The 12,160-nt window shown below is 43.1% G+C and overlaps 1 protein-coding gene across 3 annotated transcripts in view; it reads right to left on the minus strand.

Annotated features, from left to right (window-relative positions):
• YJEFN3 (YjeF N-terminal domain containing 3) overlaps positions 1–6,257 on the minus strand; it is a 33,715-nt gene extending 27,458 nt beyond the window's left edge. The window contains exon 1 of one of the 3 annotated variants that reach the window (XM_087922779.1): positions 6,009–6,257. In XM_087922779.1, the coding sequence (XP_087778905.1) occupies positions 6,009–6,073 (65 nt within the window). In that variant the 5' untranslated portion in view covers positions 6,074–6,257. The other 2 variants (XM_087922778.1, XM_087922780.1) reach the window with 2 other exon arrangements.
• Positions 6,258–12,160: the final 5,903 nt, after the last annotated feature.

Here is a 12,160-nt window from a genome sequence, read left to right on the forward strand (position 1 = left end):
CTAAAGAAGCTTATTGGATGAGAAGGGAAACATTCTCAAGAAAAAAACCAAGTAAGTCCCAGTTGCCTTTTGAAAAGCAACTTTGGGACAATCCTCCCTATCTTATCAGGTTGTGAAAAGTGTCAGTGGGAGATCTGTACTTTCAGATTTGCAAGATCCCATTAAGATTCTATTTTTTTAGAATAAAGTAGAATTACCTCAGCTGGTTATGTTTCTTGTCTGGTCTACCTTGAAAGGCTGACACTAATGGCTTCAACATCGGGGGAGGGAGGACATGCAGACCTACTATTGCCAGTTGCTCAACCCAACCTTGCAGCTAGATTAGCATAGCATGCTGAGCTGGGTTTTGAGCAAGGTTAGTTTGGCTTGTTTGTGAATTAGTTGGATATGCCGTAGGACGTGCATTAATATTAAAGAATTGAATGAAAACGATACGTGCATGCATATTGGGAATGGAGTCACACAAAGCACACACATTCTCCTCCTCCTCCTTCCCTCCCTTTCTTTCCACCTACACAGCTGTTCCGTAAAGGCCAACTGAAGGGGCAGAGCAGCAGATTAAAAACCATCCATCTCCTTCTTCTCAGCTATTTTCTGATGACCAACTAAGCAGAGTAATTGATTGACTGACTGACTAATTATGTGCCATCTAGTCAGTGCAATTCTTAGCAACCACACAGAGTTATTTTCTCCATGATGATCTATCCCTAAAGTGGTCCCTTAAGTCTTGCAACGGTGCTCCCATCGCCACTGTAACCCAGTCCGTCCAATTGCTGCTGGTCATCTTCACATCTTTCCTTCCACCTTTCACAACATTAAGACATTAGAATGGAAAAATAAATTGGTTTTTTTCCCCTCTAAGCATCAGGTCTGTCACTACAAGAACAAAAGATGGAATCTTATCTCTTTACTCAGATGGTTCAAATTCTGCACACTGCCCAGGTGGCAGGCAAGGGACCCCTAAGCCATAGGGGTTTTTTTTGTAAGTGCTAGTCATGGATGCTCCTTTCTCTGCTATTTAGCTGAATGGAGGGAGGTAGAAGATATGCTGGAGGATTGGTTAAAGACTGCAGAGTTTACTGTGGTTATTACTTCTGTGCCTGATGCAAAACAAATTATTTATTTATTGCATTTATACCCTCCTCACTCTCGGAAAAACCAACCTGCAGCAATTTGATTTTACATTTCCTGGAGATTATATGTTAACCAGCGGATCTGTACACTGCCTGCATTATGGACAACATATAGCAGAGATATATGCACACTCATCAAGGCTTCCTAGAGAGATAGAAGTTAACTGGGAAGTGCAGATAATCCTTGACTTACAACCACAACTAAGATGGCACTTCCATTGCTAAGCGATGTGCTTTTTAAGTGAGCTGCACCTGACTTTGCAATCTTTTTTGCCACCGTTGTTAAGCAAGTCACACAGCTGTTAAGCAAATCCAACTTCCCCACTGATTTTACGCATCAGAAGCACCCTGGAAAGGTCACAAATGGAGATCAGGTCACCTCCAAGAGGCCACAACTGTACTAAATGCAGGCTGGTTGCCTTGTGCCCAAAGTGTGACCATGTGACTGCAGGGATGCTGCAACCATCAAGCGAGGACCAGTCTCAAGTCACTTTTTTCAACACCGTCGTAACTTGGAATGGTTTTTAAATGAATGGTCATAAGTCAAGGACTACCTGTAAACATATTTATCTTTTTTGTGCACAATACATATCATTCCCCATGAAGGGAATGTACAGAACATGCAGAGCTGTAGGCTGAACAATGCACATTGCACATTTGCCATTTAGCCAATATTACGCCTACTCTAATATTTCTAATTAAAAAGCCTTGGGGGCTAACACAACTTTGCAAGAAACAGTAAGCTGAAATTTGAGAGATATGTACCTTTATATGCACCTCACATGGCATCTGCTAGGGCTTCCTGTATAAATGGGGCATAGTATCCGCCCCTTAGTGTGACTGCGAGGTCCCACGTCAAACAGTAGATCAAGGATCTCCAATCCCTGGTCCATAGGCTGGGACTGGTCCATGGCCCACCAGGAACCAGGCTGAACAAGCAAGCAAAGCCCCATCCATGCAGCACCAAAAAACCCACACTCAACCCAGTGTGCAGAAAAACCACCTTCCACAGAACTGATCCCTGGCACCTGAATGGTTGGGGGGGAGCATTGCTGTAGATCACATTATGACTGGTTGTAAGCTGAGCACGTATACTGGTCTAGTATCTGATTTTTTTTTTCATATAAACAATGCTGAGCTTCAATGGTTAGATGGCCTAACCAGGGGTGTCAAACTCAAGACCTACAGTCTGGGCCGGCCGTGGGATGCTTAGATCTGTTCCACAGGACCACCCTGGAAATAGCGAAGGACCAGCCAGCGAAAACGAAGCTCGTGGGGGGGGGGGGTGTTGCAGCCCTCTCAGTCTCTGTTTTCACTGGCAGAGATCTTCAGGATTCCCCTAGGCCTGCCCGGGCCATCACAGTGACATCGAGCTGGCCACACTCACCCTGGCCACACCCACCCCAGCTATGCCCACCCAGCCCCCACACAACCCTGATGTGGCCCTCAGTGCAATCGAGTTTACACCCCTGGCCTAGACATTGGAATTTGAACATAGATACTTTTAACATTTATATTTAATTGTGTTTTATTATTCTGGGACAGAGGTGTCAAACTTGCAGGCCGGATGCATCATGCGCTGGCCACGCCCACCCCTGTTTTAGCAAAGGGGGAAAAAGTCACAATAAGTCACTTGACGACAACATGACGCCATGAATTTGACATCCCTGATCTAGGAGAAATCTAGCTAATCCATGTATGATATGCCATACTCTAAACAAAATAAATAAATGAGAGATGTGTTCCCCTTAATTTCTTAACTATTCTTCAATCATTCTCCCTTTGTCTCACTCCTAAACCTTTGCCAGTCTTGTAAACTACTTATGTAGTATCAGTGTTCCAAAGGAGTATGGAATAGTACTGTTCCGATATCTCAGGGGCTGCCACAAAGAAGAGGGGGCCAAGCTATTCTCCAAAGTATCTGAGGGTAGGACAAGAATCAGTGGATTGAAACTAATCAATGAGAGAAGCAATCTAGAACTAAAGAGAAACTTCCTGACAGAACAATTAAGCGGTGGAACAACTTCTCTCCAAAAGTTGTGCATTTTCCAGCACTGGAAGTTTTTAAGAAGAGATTGGACAAGCACTTCTCTGAAATGGGTTTCCTGCCTGAGAAGGAGATTGGATTAGAAGTTATCCAAAGTCCCTTCCAACTCTGTTATTCAGTTATCTCCTCTCTAGGCCTACAAGGGGTCTTCTGTGACTCCCACATTCCCAAGTACATTACTGTCACAACGTTGTCCTTATGGTTGTCTTTTTAGTTTGCATATCTGTTGAACAGATTTCTTATTCAGGAAAGATCAGTTCCTTTGCCACTACCCTTAGGAGTTTAATACTTAAATCAGTCCGTAAGTGCATATTCATATGAATCAATGCTCATGGACTGTAAGGCACCAACTCATGCTCAGCCAACCATATCCATGTACTGCAGCTGATTCTGAATCACTGATAACTTCATTGATCATTGAACCTATGAGAGAATTATGTTAAATGAATAAAAGCCAGGCGGTTACAGTATAAAGAGACAATTAGAAGGCAGGAGGGAGTTTTTTAAAAATTAGGGGCTTCATAACATGTCATAAAAATATGAGCATTAAAGAAAAAGAATCACTGTTTTCATGTGTGAAATGTTGGATGCTCTGGCTATAGAAATACAGGTTGTCTCTGATTTACAAGCATTCAGTTAAGTGACCATTGAAAGTTACAACAGCAATGAAAAAAGTGACACATGACTGGTTCTCATACTTACGACTGTTGCAACATCCTCATGGTCAAGATTCACTTAACAACTGCAGTGATTCGCTTAACAACTATGACCAAAAGGTGGTAAAATCAGCTACAACTCACTTAACAACTGACTTACTTATCAATGGAAATCCTGGTCCCAATTGTGACTGTGAACCAAAGACCACTTGCATTAATGTTCATTTTTACATCATCTTCTCTTATCTGACTTTAATTCCCATAATCCCCAGCCTGTGCAATTGGAAAATAATTGTTTGCCCTCTTCTCTCCCACCCACTTTGCGGGAAAGCACTTCCAGAGACCTTTCCCCCTCTTTTTTTCTTTCTGAAAGAGACTCCCAAAAAACAAGCATTCCAGCTTGATGGATCCTTTGGATCTGTTGCTACAGTAACGGAGAAACAGGAGGATTTTGTTCAAGAGAACTAATCTGATTTAAACAATACAGCAGCAGCGCACAGGCAGATCCTGATGACTTCTGTTGGCCCCAAAGCCACTGATTCTCTGTACCTCTGTATATTTAATCCCCGTACTGCTCGCCCTAATGGTAATGCTTCATTTTTATTTTTTTAAAAAGGAACCTTCCGGCATAATGTCTCTTCCCTGAGTCCTGGAAGCTATTTTGTAGGATGATGAGTATATACCGAGTGGGTTTCTCACCCACCACCCTCTCCCATTTTGGAGCAAAAGCAGGGAATCGTATCCGATAAATTCTCCTAAAAAGAATCTTCCTGATGCTTTGATTGTCTTTTGCTCAAAATGACTCAGTAGCAGAGAGTTCTTTAGAGTCTGCTATGCCCTCTTGCAAACGGCAGTCCTGCAAAGAACCTAGAGATTTCTAAATGCATGAAAGGGCATTCATTGCTCTGTTCTCCTATATAAATGCATGTGCTTTGGGGTGTCCATCCCTTTTCTCCCCCCCCCCCGAAAGACCTTTTTCAATTCCCTCCCTCCACCTCATTACACTATTTTTTTTTGTTTTGTTTTCTGGTTTGGAAACCTCTTATTCTGTGAAATCAGTGGAAGACTAAATTCTAGCCAGCAGTCAAATTAAAACCGGCTCTATAAGCTTGGATTCAGAAGGACACCAGCCTTTGCCAGCAATCAAACTGTTAAGCATTGCAAAGAAAATGCCCCCCCCCCTTCCTTGCACACCTCACCACCCACATTTCACTCATGAACGTGGCTCCCTGATGGTCACTATGGTGATCGGTGGCAAAGGGGTACACCAAGCTATTCACACAACGCTCTTGTCAAATTGCAAAGAGGGTGGAACTATTCTGGTTGCCATCCTACTCCGGGAAATGGGGGAAGGGGTGTTTTTTTTTTTTTTTAAAAAAAAAAACCACCTCCTCTTCTCCACTGCTAGGGGTTTTTTTTTAGAGGTTTTGGGAATGTGCTTGTGGACCTAAGCAGAGATGGCAAACTTGCAAACAGTGGCCGCTGCATCCTTCTGCTCTGCGCTGTGCATCGTCCATGAATTGCAGCCCAAATAGGTATCAGGTGTGCAAAAGAGACTTAGCCGGTTTATTTTTAGTCCGCATCCTTCCTTTCTACTCTGCACAGCCTTGTTAGGCGGGGACGGGCCCCAAACTCAACAACAAAACTTAGGGGCTAAGCAGGGACCTCCCCGGCCCTACTCAAAAACATTAACGGCTGCACAATAATGACACTTGCAGCATGCAACTGCATGTGGGGTGGGGGGGAGTTGGAGGGCTGGGATGGGAAAAGAAGCGGGTCAGAGCTGATACTATCATATTTTACTGATTTGCTTGGTTTTTTTATTAGAGGAACAGTCTCACTCTTCCTTCATCTCAGCTACTGCATGGTCAGCAATCCCCAATATAACATTCTCCCTCCCTCCTTGGTCCAAGCCCTGTTTCCATCAGTGACAACTCAATAACCCGGGTGGTATCTGAACGCCCCTTCCTAGCTAGGATTCTCCCATGCTTTCTTTTGCCTGGGACAATTAGCACCCAAAAACTTAAGGTCGTTCTTTTCAACTCAGAGAAAAAAAACAAAAAACGGGCACAGGGATAACTCACCTCTGCCTCTGCCTCCCATCCCAGCAGGTACAGGAGCCCTGCCGAGAAGGGGGAAACATGGCAACGGTTCACCACCACAGCCACTTACCTAAGATAATGAAGGGGCTGGATCGCCTTCTTGTTGTGAGTCGAATTGCAAGTGGGTTTCTCCATGGCAGGAAGGAAGGGAGGGAGGGAGGGAGGTTGGCTTTCCAAGTTTACACCTGGGGACCCTGCTCCCCCCACCCCCAAAGAGACCCTCGACAGCTTCCTCCTTTCTCTCCTCTAGGGCTTTGCAGAAGATGGGAGAGAAGTCATGAGAAAGAGATTAAATGAAATGGGCAGCAGTAACCATTCCCCCCCGCCACCCTCAAAAAAGCTGGCAGTTTCACCAATGCGGGCACCCCAGGAGCAGGATGGCGCTTGATTGGCTGGCTCTTCCAAAGAACAGAAATCAAAGAGGTGGGGGGGGAGAAAGCTTTGCAGTTATCCAATGGAAAAGCAGAACTGGGGGGGGGAGAGTGGTTAACCCTTTCTGTTCTCAAAAAAGGGGGGGGGGATTAGGGTGGCTTGTCTTCTACACCCTTTGCTCTCTGACTCAGGTTGGCAAGGAAGATTTGGAAGAGAAGGTGGAAGGTGCACATGCCCAGAAGACCTCTAGTTCAGGGGTTTCCAACCTTGTCAACTTTAAGCCTGGCGGACTTCAACTCCCAGAATTCCCCAGCCAGCTCTAGAGAACCCTGCTCTAGTTTATGGGGTGGTCTTGGAAAGTTGTCCAGGTTTTTCAGATTGTAACTTTTTTTTTCCTTTGATGAAAATAAGCCCAATTGCCACTCAAGACCATTCTATTGGATCCTAGGTTTGGTTTTCTTGGTAACTCAGATGGCATTTTGAGACATAATAGAGTTTTTTAACTGGGGGCAACCCGATTGGCTGCAGCAAGAACTAGGAAATGATTTGTATATCACGATAAGGTGGCAGATGTGCTGCAAAACATTGACCCCCCCAAAAGGAAATTTTTGATAATGCATTTTTTTACTTCTCCTGGTTTAAACTTATTTATAGTAACAAAGGCATAAAGTTTGAGTGTTCTACATTCCACATAAACAGCCTAATTAAATAAACCTGAATGTATTGTGCTTCTGTTCACATGCCCCTGTATTGTTAATTGGAATAATAGACATTCTTTTATAACATCAACCTTTGTTGTTTATTATTATTGTTCTTGTTTCTACTGCTGAGTTTTTAACCAACTCATTGCTTAGGCAGAAGATTCAAGAAAAAGAATGATGATGTAACATTGCAACAGTGAGTAAAACAGGGAAGCCAAACAGAAAGAGAGATTCAGGTCACTGACCCACAGTCACCAACTGCAAAAATCATCAAGGAGAGATATTATTACGGATAATCCTCAACTCGTGATCATTATTGAGCCCAGAATTACAGTTGTAAGTATTTGCGCTTATTAAGTTAAGGTGTCATGTTACTGGAACCAATTTTTTGACTTTCTTTGCTGTGGTCATTAAAGGCAATTGGCCATAGAGATGAGTCTGCTACAAAACACCCCAAATGCATTGACCATGGGTGCGGGTTGGGCAGAGAGGTATTCAGCAGGTTCTGACCAGTTCTGGAGAACCGGTAGCAGAAATTTTGAGTAGTTCGGAGAACTGGCAAATGCCACCTCTGACTGGAGATTTTACAGTCTCCTTTCCCTGCCACGTCCACTAAGTCACGCTCACAGAACTGGTAGTAAAAAAAAAATTGAATCCCACCACTGGGATGGGGGAGGAATGTGGCAGCCTGCATATATAAGTGTTCTGCCACCTGTATAAATCAGGAGGAAAATTAAGCTGAGAACATGGCCCATAATTCACCTGGCCTAACTATGTGACACCCAAGCAAATTTTTATATTTTCCTCTAACTTGGTTTACTTGCAGATTCTCTGCTGGTATAGTTGGTAAACTTTTTTCTCCATTTCCACCATCTACAGGTATCCCTTATGCATTCATTCAACGTAGTGCTTTTCTTTCTTTCTTTCTTTCTTTCTTTCTTTCTTTCTTTCTTTCTTTCTTTCTTTCTTTCTTTCTTTCTTTCTTTCTTCTTTCTTTTTTTTCTCTCTTTCTCTCCTTCCTTTTCTCCTGCCTTCCTTCTTTCCTTTCTTTCCTTCTTCCTTCCTTCCTTGAACAAAAATGTATTTTTAAGGGCCAACCGGCCTCAAAAGACAATCTGCAAGATTAAAAAAAAGGATGAATGGCATCATAAGTCCATGCCAATCAGAGCTGGGCCAACATGGTCTTGCTTCAAAATACGTGGATTACCTTTTCTGCATGCTCAAAACGTACAACGGGGGAGAGGGGTGTTCATAAATTAGGGCTCTTATTTAGCAATATACATTTGCTTTTACTCCAAACTAAGAAATCTGGTTCCTCACATCTTTAAAATTAGGTGAATTAGGGGGCACTGTCAGGCAGTTCCTACAACAGGTTGCCAGCTAGGATTTTAAAAAGGGGTGGGGATTCCTAAAAATAGAAAGGTGAGGGTAATCAACAGCATTGCAGGATTTTATTCAGAAAAATCCCAACTCTGTCAGCCCGAACGCTTGCAAACCTGTTCTTTCCAGCTGAGTCCCAGCTGGGAGGAGAGTCACAGACTATGAGTCGCTACCCGTGGAGAAAGAATTGTGAATGGAGAGTGACTCCTGGTGGAAGGAAACAAGATGATTTGCACACGAGAAAAGCTTTAGAAATAATTTCTTTGAAGAGGTCGGGATGTGCGGATTTCAGCTTCCCCGATCAGCTACAACTTCTTGCTATTTGTCTACGTAGGCAGTTTGCAAAAGGTCTCAATATACACAGATGCAGAGGGGGGGAAATTTTCTCACAAAACCTTTCATGTTCTTTATCAGAGCCTTTCTCTGCATAAAAGCTATTTTAGTAATCTGTCTTTAGTACTGTTGAAAAGTTTTGCAACGTGTGCAGAGGTGGGATTCAACTTTTTTAAATCACCGGTTCTGTGGGTTTTGGCTTGGTGGATGTGCTTTGTATGCGCACGTGCACTTTGCACATGCGCCAAACACACACTTTATGTGCGCGCAGAAGGTTTGCTACTGACCATTTGCAATCCTGCACTCTCCCTGTGCGTTTGTTTGGTTAGCCAGCAGCGGGTGCGGACGGCTGAGGAGAGCGAGGACTTAGATTAGGGGCCAGGACCATTAGGGAGCGGACTGCTGCCTTCAGAGATGGTGGGGGCTGGCAGCAGCGATGAGGAGGTTCCCGAGGAGCCTGTGCCAAGTGCACGTGCACACAGGATTGCTTGCAGGAAAGAGCAGCTGCAGCAGCATGGGCGACTCGGGAGTAAGGCTGCAAGGTAATGGCCCCTCCTTCAAGAAGATAAAAGCCAGCTGTGAATCGGATGTTCTTTGTAGGAAGCAAAAACGTTTTGAAAGTCCAGCCTCCTGGACATGGCAGTATCTTAAGTTGGTATTTGAAGACTCTTGTGTTGTAAAATGCTTCTTATCTGTTATTCTTGGCATCTTGGCACAGTTTTGGCAAGGCTTATGTGCTTATCAAAGTTAATTAGTTTGCAGCAGCCTTTTAACCGGGGATTCGTAAGAATCATTTAAAGGTTCTGTTCCCTTTGGTTTGTGTTTGTTTTATTGGAAAAGGGTTTGGGTCAGAACAGTGTTCAACAGCTGATGTGCGGCAATCCACTGTGCCACGCACAGCAGCTGAGCTTCAAAACCAAGAAATAAAAGTCAGTATAGAGTCAGGGTGAGTGGGAGGGCCCAACAGCTGATCGTCAGAGCAAACTGGTTGTTCACACAAGATCCTCAGAGCTACCAGTTTGGATGGACTGGACCGAATCAGTAGAATACCATCAATGAACCTCTGCCTATTTTGGCTACCTCTCCTTGTGTCTGCAGGAAACAAAGATGGTCTGTGCAAATCAGCCACCTGTGTTGTCTGGATGCAGACAGGACCAAGATAAGCTCCCTTCCCAAGATCACAAACAACACACAAAGAACATCTGTTAGAACATCTTAAGTGATTACACATACGTAAGAGGGTAAAGTTTTGCTTCTTCTTCAACATGGGTGAATTCATTATAAATGTAGTGAAAGCTAACCTCCAGAAACTGGAGTTTCTGCATTTATTCCATAACCTATAAATAGACAAGCTATTTTCTATTATCTTGACTTAACTGTCTAAAGTACATTCTTGTTGGAGTCTGTTCTCATCTTTAATGCATTAAATAATACACCTTGCTGCAATTATGATTCTTTCTTTTTTATTATTATATTTTCTTCCCAGATTAAATTCCTTGATACTGATGTATATGAGCAAGAACTATCCAGGGTCACCAAGTGTGGAGAATAATCTACATCTATACCCAGTAATGCATTCACTGCTCCTGTAATCAATTTCCATTCCCCCTTGCTGCTGGTTATCCTCTTCTTTCCTTTCTTTTTTCCAATAGAATAGACTTCTCCAGAGACCTACATCTTTGCATAATTCATCTGAAGTAGAACAGTTTTGTGTCTGGTCATTTGTAACTCTAAATGAGAACTCTGAGTTGATTTGTCCAATGATTTGATTTCATGGCTATCCATGATATTCTCAGGAGACTTCTCCAACACCAAAGTTCAAAAGTGTCCACACTCTTCCCAAAAATATTGAATAACAGAATTGGAAAGGAGGTCCAAGCCCTGCTCAGGCAGGAAACCATTTCAGACAAATGGTTATCTAATCTCTTCTTAAAAACTTCCAGTGTTGGAGAATTCACAACTTCTGAAGGCAACTTGTTCCACTGATTAATTGTTCTAATTGTTAAGAAATTTCTCCTTTGTTCTAGGTTGCTTTTCTCCTTGATTAGTTTCCACCCATTGCTTCTTGTCCTGCCCTCAGGTGCTTTGGAGAATAGCTTGACTCCTTCTTCTTTGTGGCAGCCCCTGAGATATCGGAACACTGATATCATGTCAACAATAGTCCTTCTTTTCATTAAACTAAGGATATGATTAAGCCGTGGCCCAACCCAGTCCAACCTACTCAATCCAGACTTTGCTGAATAAAACTCTGACCACAATCAAAATCCAATTGTTCCATATTTTCTTACAACTCATGCCCCCAAGTAGTTAAAAATGGGTCAAAAGCATCTCCTCAGCTATAATACACTGAATTTTACCAGTAAACTCTGGCACTAAATATCTCTCTATATTAACAATTCCACCAAGTGTATTATGTCAGCGCAGGATTTCTTTGAAAGAACCATCCTAGTTTTTGAGGTCTCGTGGGTGTAAGTATATTCAAAAGCATCTGCTGAATCTCTCAGAAGACAGTCTTTGAAGTAAAAAGGAAGTATACAGAAAAGATAAGTGTATCATGACAAATTCCAGATGTCGCCCTCATGTAAGTGGGTCCCCATATATTGTACAACGTGCCCTTTCATCTTCTCTTTCATTAGTAAAGAACAGCAAGAATGCTACATGTCTTAACAAGCTAAGGGGAAAAAAATATCAAAGAATGAGCATCGGGGAATACAATCTACTTTGAGGTTAAGGAAGAAAGATGCACTGGTCCAATAAAGATAAGCAATGAGGCACCAGGGAGGAAGAAGAAAGAACTGCTCAGGAACCAGCTGAGCTCCCAGTTGGTACTGTTGAGTCCCATATATTTTCATAGCTTCTTTACAGAATAACAGAGTTGGGTGGGACCTCAGAGGTCTTCTAGTCCAGCCCCCTGCTCAAGCAGGAAACCCTATAGCATTTCAGGCAAAATGGCTGTCCAGTCTCTTCTTTAAAACCTCCAGTGTTGGAGCCTCTATAATTTCTGGAGGCAATCTGTACTGTCTACCCAGTGTATGGGAATTGGATAGTTAGTTAGCAATTGTGAGCTGCTCCCTTAAGGGAACGCATCATGGTAAATGTAGTTAAGGTATCCTAGGAAATGTAGTCCATATCACGTGACCACATCTGTAATCCTGATTGGTCACTAAATTGACCCTCGATGGATTGGAGGAGGTTTTTCCTCACTCTTGGCTGAACTCACAGACTCATGGTAACTGTTCTACTTCTATCGCCAAGAGACGAGAGAAAAGGGATAGGAGATAACCACCTTTTAACCCACAAGACTACCACTGTACAGAATACAGAACACAAGCCGTTCCACTGATTGTTCTAACTTCAGATGGGCTTCCTTTCTTCTCACAGACTGCCTTTTTAATGTATCAATGCTGCCGTACAAAACCAAGCCAAAGTCATGTAG

This window comes from Pseudonaja textilis, chromosome 1 (assembly GCF_049901715.1).
Source record: "Pseudonaja textilis isolate UNSWEBS1 chromosome 1, rPseTex1.2, whole genome shotgun sequence".
Taxonomy (NCBI): Eukaryota; Metazoa; Chordata; class Lepidosauria; order Squamata; family Elapidae; genus Pseudonaja; species Pseudonaja textilis.